This window comes from Tauraco erythrolophus, chromosome Z, assembly GCF_009769465.1.
Source record: "Tauraco erythrolophus isolate bTauEry1 chromosome Z, bTauEry1.pri, whole genome shotgun sequence".
NCBI lineage: Eukaryota > Metazoa > Chordata > Aves > Musophagiformes > Musophagidae > Tauraco > Tauraco erythrolophus.
The window spans coordinates 41,871,051-41,878,873 of NC_141496.1; the positions used below are offsets into that span (position 1 = coordinate 41,871,051).

The 7,823-nt window shown below is 62.9% G+C and overlaps 1 protein-coding gene across 1 annotated transcript; it reads right to left on the reverse strand.

Annotated features, from left to right (window-relative positions):
- Positions 1-303: 303 nt before the first annotated feature.
- LOC147526377 (coiled-coil domain-containing protein 81-like) lies at positions 304-3,600 on the reverse strand. The gene is made up of 7 exons (XM_086629356.1): positions 3,487-3,600; positions 2,993-3,054; positions 2,689-2,842; positions 2,046-2,302; positions 1,642-1,727; positions 1,078-1,172; positions 304-413 (listed from the first exon to the last, which is right to left on the reverse strand). The coding sequence occupies exons 1-7, from the start codon at positions 3,557-3,559 to the stop codon at positions 304-306; spliced, it is 837 nt and encodes a 278-aa protein (XP_086485482.1). The 5' UTR covers positions 3,560-3,600.
- Between the last annotated feature and the right edge of the window lie 4,223 nt (positions 3,601-7,823).

Here is a 7,823-nt window from a genome sequence, read left to right on the forward strand (position 1 = left end):
GCCAAGCTGGAGGTCTGGGCTGCTTCAGCTCATCCTGCTGGATTTCTGGCAGGAATCTAAACAAGTACGGCAGGCTGAGCTTGTGGGAACCCAGTCTGAGCCGGGGACGGGCTCGCAGCCTGTCCCCCGGCTCCGGCACCACTGGGCGGTTTGGCAGGAGGACCACGTGTCCAGCAGGACGTCGTCTCCAGGGCCTTTCGGCATCAGCACGGTCACCCCGGCCAAGGGAAAACATCTCACTCGGATGACAACAAGGGCACGCTGTGCCCCTGCGCCCGCAGCCACGCCGCTCCTCCAGAAGACTCACCTGACTCGGCCCCCGTGCTTGGCTTTAGGCTGCTCGCAAAGCGTTGCCAGCTGCCTGGCTAGAGAAACCCTCCGCTGAGCCAGGAACACCGGATCCAGCACACTCACTGCAAGAGGGAGGCACGAGAATAGCACAACAGCGTCTTTGGGACCGCGGGGGCTGGCCTGAGTGGCAGAGGTGCCCGGTCGTGCTGCGCAAGGCTGGCGACAGTCCTTGCTGCCCCTGGGAGCCACAGTTCCAGGAGGTCCTTGTCCCTTGCCCACACTGGATCTGCTCCAGTGCTGAGCTCCTACTGAGCCACCTGCCTCGCCGGGGCACGGCTTTTCTCCTGCTCTCTCTTGCATCTCTGCTGGCAGCAGGGACCCACCAGTGGGAGGAACTGGGAGGTGCCCAGGGGCCCCAGGGGCCCACTGGGCAGGGGCAAGTGCCCCAGTGCACAAGAGTTTTCCTCCTCATCCAAACACACGGCTTGCGAAAGCAACGCAGGCACGGACCGGCCCGGCCTCGCTGACAGCTTCAGGTAGTGCCTTGGGAAGGCAGCTCCCAGGCGAAACGGGACGCGGAGCCCTGGGCTCCCTTTCCCAGCGCAGGGCTGTCCAGCCCAGAGCCTCTTGCCGAGCAGGCGGCCCCACGTGTCCTAGGACGGTTGCACCAGCTCGCAGAGCTGTCTTCTCCTCTGCCGCGCCGCACACAGTGACCTCAGGTCTCCCGCCCTCGCGAGGACAAGAAGAGTCCCCACACCCCCTGCCAGCACTCAGCTGGGACATTACCTCTGCGGGCACCCCCTCCCCACGGCGCCAACTCTCTCCTGGGCTTCAGAGAGATCGCAAGGGCTGACGCTTGCTGGGGGGTCTCGGCTGCAAACCTGGGAAGAAGAAGGCACCAGCTGGGCAAAAGGGCACCACACTCCCTTGGGGGCTGACGCTCATAAGCGTCTGGCAGGCATCTTTGGGAGCCACAGCCACGTCCTTGGAGGACACAGCACTCTGCGGGACCTGAGGGGCCCCAAGGTCTCCATCAGCCTCTGCAGGTGCTTCCCTCGCCTTCCTGCCAGAAAGCTGACGACCCCCGCACGCGCCCTCCTGGCTGCCCCCGCAGACCCTCCCGCCTCTCTCACTCTCTTGGGCCACACTGAGAGTGGACTGGCCACCTCGTCCACACTCTCCAAGCCGGCCACGAGCGAGCGGTGGGTGGACCAGGAAGCTCTCCTGGGAAAGAGCTGGTCTTGCCTCAGTTTGGCAGGAGAGGAGCCTCGGCAGGAGGGTGTCCCCACAGCAGGGGCTGAGCAGCTGCTCCCTTGACCAGCCAGGGGCTGCAGAAGCCATCCTGCTCACCTTGGCAGCGTGATGACCTCGTCTCGACTGAGCCGACTAAATTCGTTTTTGCCCTCAAAGGCCACAAGAGCCATCATCTTGGAGTCCTGCAAGGGGACAGAGACAGGTCAGCAGCCACCCAGCACGCGTGCTGGTTGCTCACCAAGGGGGCAAACAGTCTCGCTGCCGAGGGACACAAAGGCTGCCTCTCGGAAAGCCTTGCACCACCTCCTCCTCCCTTGATGACATTAGCCTCTCCCTCGAAGGGGCCGAGGCGGCACCGAGCCTTGGCCAAGCTCATGGAGAGCGTGTCTAGGCCAGGTGGCGAGGCAGGTGACGGCAGGCCAGAGAAAGCTGCTGGAGAGAGGTGTGACAGCATTGCCACAGAGTCATGAGGAGGAGCCCTGGAGAAAGGACAAGCTCACCCCGAGCAGAGCTTCCAGCATGTTGCCTGTTGCATCTAGCTCCAGCAGGCACTCATCAAAGAAGGTCATGCTGACCACTGCTCTCCGCACAGCTAGGATGCCAACGCCATTGAAGGTGAACTCCACCTCCTTCTTCTCTTGGAGGGCCCCGGCGAAGAACAGCAGGGTCTCGTGTACGCACTGCTCCACGATTTCTGGCCGGAACCGGATGTCTGTGGCAATCTGCTCAAAGTCGAGCTGAACGCATGGTGTCTCCTCTAAAGAAACAAGCACAAAGCAACCGAGTCGCTCCCACTGCAGTTCAGCCAGCTCTGAGGCCAGGTGCCATCGGCGCCCGGCTCTCGGGCAGCGCTCTGCCAGAGAGCGCTCCCCGTTCAGCTGTGGCCACGTCTCCAGAAGGGATCTGATGGACAGCAGAAGGCAAAGAGAAGCTTTGCCTCCTGCTGCGAGTAACCAGCCGGAGCGAAGGGCGATCTGGGGAGATGAGGCTGGCTCCCCGGGAGGAGCAGGGTGCTGGGCCACCATATGCGTGCCCACGCTCAGCGCTCTCCGGGTTGGAAGAGCCTTTGCTCAGCTGTGTTGCAGACGTGCCGGCAGCATGCCAAATGCGAGGGCTGTGCCGGGGAAGCGCTCGCCTTCTTACCAGGAATTTTGGTCTTTGCACACTTTAGCTTGTAAAATTTCTTCAGAAATTTGCACGGCTTGAACACAGGCCTCTCGACAAGCAAAACCTTGTCCTCTCCCACCGTGGCCCGCGCTGGGAGAAGTGCAAATGTCCCAATTCCGATCTCCACCGCCTGAAAACGCAAGCAAGCAGAGGGAGCGTTGGCAGGGCTGCGCAGAGGCAGGAAGGCTGCCGGACGACTCGCGTTGCCCAGCGGATGGCATTTTGTGTCCTGCTCCTCCTGGCGGGGCAGGAAGGGGCACGGGCCGGAGGCAAGGCTCACCCTCTTCTTCAAGAGCTGTCTCCGGATGTAGCTAGACGTGCCAGCCCAGACTTTGCAGATTTCTGGAAGGCAAAGGAAAGGCACGCCGTGCTCTGAGTCAGCAGCTGCCAAGCACCCAGCACCCCCTGCCCACGGAGGCACACGGTGGAGCGCACTCAAGTGCCTCCTTGCCCTGAGAAAACTCTCGCACCGCCGGGGCTGCCCAGTTGTACTCTTGACCACTCCAGCCTCCAAGAAGCCAGTTTTGTGCCCAGGACGAGCCTGTAGTTCCCCCCTGGGGAAGGGGATCCCACCCTTTGGCATGGGCAGCGGCTAGAGGTCTGGGCTGCCAAAGCTACCCTGGAGCCCCAAGGCACCATCCGTCAGGCAGGGCTCTCCTTGCAGCTGCCAGTCCTCTCCAGAAGACCCTCTCCACAGCCCCCGCCCCATCCTCAGGGTTTCCACAGCTCATCTCCGCTTTGCCTCGCTCCTGCCAGGGCCCCCCAGGGCCTTACCGTTGGTGGTGAGCTCCTTCAGGGTTGGGAGCTTCTCAGGCCCCACGGGGTTAAAGAGCAGGTACTTGGACATCTTTGCTACCCTGCACCACAGCAGCCGGGTTACAGGTGCTTGTCCTGCTGCTCCAAAACCCCTTTCCTCCTCCTCCTCCTCCTGTTCCTCCTTCTCCTCCTCCTCCTCCTCCTCGCCACTGCCCCACGCAGCGTCTGCACGGCTCTCCCGCAGTTCTCCCCTCGCCTCCTCCTGGCAGCAGGAGAGCCCCTGCGCAGCAGAGCACTGGTGAGAGCAGTCCCGGCGTTGCCCAGGCTTTGCCAGGGAGTGTGGCCAGGATACGCGGTGGGGAGGGGGAGCTGTTGCTGTGACGTGGGTGTCCCACTGTGACGCCACGCCATGTCACACAGGGATGCGGGGACCCGCCACCTCGCAGCCTCACCATCTTCTGTCCCCAGCACGGGCAGGACAGCCCCACGGGGCACCTAAGGCTGCTGCACTGACACTCCCACCTGCTTGTCTCAACTTAGCCCCTACTCGGCTGACCACGGAGGCACACTCGGAAGCCAGCAAGGATCGCGCAGTGATGCTGAAGGGGCTTTGTGCACTCAGAACAGGGCTGGAAGGTCCACCCAAGGCCCCAAGGGGAAGCAAGCCGGAGCTTCAGTTCACCAGATGCCCTTCTATCCCTAGAGCCACTGGGATGGAGCTCTTTCACCACACCAGAACCCACAAAGGAGGACCGCAACAGCACGTGGTGCACGGGCTGCTGCAAAGACACGACGTGCCTTGCAAATGCATCCTGCCAGGCACGCTCGTAGTCCTCAAAGACTGCACTAGGCAAGACTGTCGGCTTCCCAAACGCTCTGCCGAGCCCCCAGGGGCCCCACTATCCCATGGGGACCCTGAGCGCAGCTCCGGGAACAAGACAGACACTGACAGCAGTGTAGAGAGAGAGGAGAAACCCCAGCAGGCAAAGAGGAGACCACTACCCCAGCGAGCAGCAGAGGTCCCATCAGCCCAAGCCCCAACACCAGAGCAACAAGGAAGCCCCACAGGCCTGAAGCTCTCCCCTCCAAGAAAAGGCCCCAACACCAGAGCAACATGGAGGCCCCACAGGGCTGAAGCTCTCCCCTCCAAAATGAGCTGTCCAGAAAAGCAGGGCGCACTGGAGCGCAGGTGCCAGCACACCGGGCCGCGTCATGGCCAGGCATTGCTCAGGGCGCAAGACACACGCTGTGGAAGGGAAGAGCCCCAGCAGCATGCAGAGAGATGGGAATCTCACCTTCCCGGTCCCACAGAAGCTGGATCTGGACTGTCCAAAAGAACCCCCAAATTCCAAGCACTCAGCTTGGCGGCCTCTGCAGACTTGCTGAGGGTGTGCTCAGTCCCACCAGCTATGTCATTACAGAAGACAGGCAGTAGTAGTGGCCCCACTAGAGACCTCTGAGCGACATGCCTCTGGCTCTGTTGCGTTATGTTGCTGCTAGTGCTCTTTTACCCTTCCAGACTGTGGCTTTCTTCTTCATGCTGTAGTTTACGCTTGCCAAAACAGGGCTTTTTCACTTTCAAAAGATTCTCTCTTTCCTAAGTGAAGAAACTTGCTACCAACAAGGCCATTGGGCAGTTCCTGAGCGTCAGCCAAGGGCTCAGCTAAGGAGTGGCTTCAATGAAGCACATTTCTCCATGCGAGCGTAGCTTTTCAAGGGGCGTCAAGCTCACCGTTTTCTTTTTCCACTGCGGACCTGCCCTAAGAGGGTGCTATGACCAGCCACGGCGCTCTGGTTATCCCTACAAAGCAGTGTTTGGATGCAGAGAAGGCCCCACGCCACGTGCCCCGGCACAGACTCTGCTCTTCTGGGCAGCTTGATAAGCTGCCAGCAATTTGGATTTATTCTCATAATAAACCTAAACCAGAACTCTGCTTTTCTGCTTCTAAATCACTTTCTGTGAGAAGCTGCTGGAAGCTTCCCCTGTGCCCGACAGAGCCAGTGCCAGCCAGCTCCAAGACGGAGCTGCTGCTGGCCAAGGCTGAGCCCATCAGCGACGCTGGTGGGGCCTCTCTGGTGACATATTTCAGAAGCGGGGAAAAAAATCCTGCACAAGTGCAGACAGAGAGGAGCGAGAGTACGTGAGAGAAACGACCCTGCAGCCACCGAGGACTGTGAAGAAGGAAGGGCAGGAGGTGCTCCAGGTGCCGGAGCAGATATTCCCCTGCAGCGCTGCTCTCTGCCGGGCAGCGCTTCGGCACCTCTCCTCCTCCCGCAGCCTCTCCTGCAGCTTCTCGCCATAGGCCTTTCTCCGGAGGTGGGGAGGGCGATAGGGCTCCTCAGACAGACAGGGGCAGAGGCTCTGCAAAGGCACAAGCGACTCTCCTGAAGCACTGCCACCGCCGGCTGGGACGCTTTGGCCCGGAGCCATAGGGCCAGCTCCTTCTGTAGCACGCGGTCGCCCCTGGACAGCCCCGGACAATGGCGGCTCAGCCCCACCACGCACCACCATCAGCCTCCGCCCCGCCCCGCCCCGGCTCCCGGCAGCCCCCGCCCACGTGTCCCGGCAGACGCTGCTCTGCCGCTCACACGGGCTGTCGCGACAGCCCGGCGCGACCCGTCGCAGCCCGGCCCGTGTCGCGGGAGCCTCTCCAAGCGGGGGCGGCAGGAGCCCCCGTCCCCTCGGCCGCCGCAGAGAAAAGCACTGCAGGGAGCAGCACGGTCGCTCGGCTGGGCACAGGCACCAGCAGCCTTTATTCCGCACGTTCCCCTGTGCAAAGGGTTAATTCTCCTCGCCCGGGGCACCGCTTGCTGACAGCTCTCCCGCTGAAGAGGGTGGCCGCCGTGAGGGCTACGGCCGCTGCCTCTGGACTCTCCGGGGCTGCTCGCAGGTTCTTGGCGCGCCCGACAGCCCCTGTGCCTTGGCGCGGCGCTCCAGCAGTGCCGTCCTCTCCCCCCTGCTGAAGGACGCGGAAGAAAGGGCGTCAGCAACGCCCCGACACCTGGCTCAGGCCAGCGGCTCCTGGAGGTGCTGCCGAGGCCGCTGCTGTGAGCGGCATCTCGGGAGACCTCGTGCCCCAACCACACCGCCGCGAGAAGGGCGCAGCTCAGCCGGGGGCGAAGCCGGCAGGGCCGAGAGCTGGGATCGAGCGGGCTCGGCAGCGGAGCGCCGGGTACCCGGGAGTCACTGAGTGGGGAGGGCAAGCAGAGGCTGCCCCTTTGGGAAGGCAGTGCCCAGCAGCTGAGCCAGCCTTGGCTCTCCCGGCCCTTTGCCAGAGGTGGCACACACTTACTCTTCCCAGGCTGTCCTTGGGAGGTGCAGCTCTGCCCGCCCCTCCGACGCTCTCTGCCGTGCAGGGCTTTGGCACCTCTCCTCCTCCCGCAGCCTCTCCTGCAGCTTCTCGGCATAGGCCTTTCTCCGGTGGTGGGGAGGGCGTTAGGGCTCCTCAACCAGACACGGGCAGAGGCTCTGCAATGGCACAAGCGACTCTCCTAAAGCACTGCCACCGCCGGCTGGGATGCTTTGGCCCGGAGCCATAGGGCCAGCTCCTTCAGCAGGAACACGGGCAGGGCAGTGGGCAGAGAGAAGACCTCTGCCTGGCCAGTTTGCCACAGCACTGCCGCCTGGCCCATGCCAGGAGACCCTGCTGGCTCCCCTCCAAGGGAGCAGGGAGGGAAGGTTTCCTTCTCCTGCGGGCTGGAAAGCGCACGACAGACCTGGCCTCGCTCCATGTCCTGCCCCGTTCTATCGGCGTGGTATTTGCGCCACACCGCCGCTTCCACCTCTTGGCGCCTGGATGCCATCAGCAGCTGGAGTTGTTTTTCTGCCCTCTCAGCGCGGTGCGAGCGCGTTCCCTGGAGGCCATGCACACACCCCACGCGCAGCGTTAGTCTCCTCGGGCTTGGGCAGGGCAGGAGGGCAGGGACGGTGGGCAGCTCTTGCTGCCTCTTCTGCCCCGGCCCAGGGTCCGAAATGGGACACGGGGCTGGCAGATCCCTAGGGCATACCGTTCCTGAGGGCTGCGGACCACAGGCAGGGAGCTCCAGGTGTGGCCAAGCTGGAGGTCTGGGCTGCTTCAGCTCATCCTGCTGGATTTCTGGCAGGAATCTAAACAAGTACGGCAGGCTGAGCTTGTGGGAACCCAGTCTGAGCCGGGGACGGGCTCGCAGCCTGTCCCCCGGCTCCGGCACCACTGGGCGGTTTGGCAGGAGGACCACGTGTCCAGCAGGACGTCGTCTCCAGGGCCTTTCGGCATCAGCACGGTCACCCCGGCCAAGGGAAAATATCTCACTCGGACGACAACAAGGGCACGCTGTGCCCCTGCGCCCGCAGCCACGCCGCTCCTCCAGAAGAC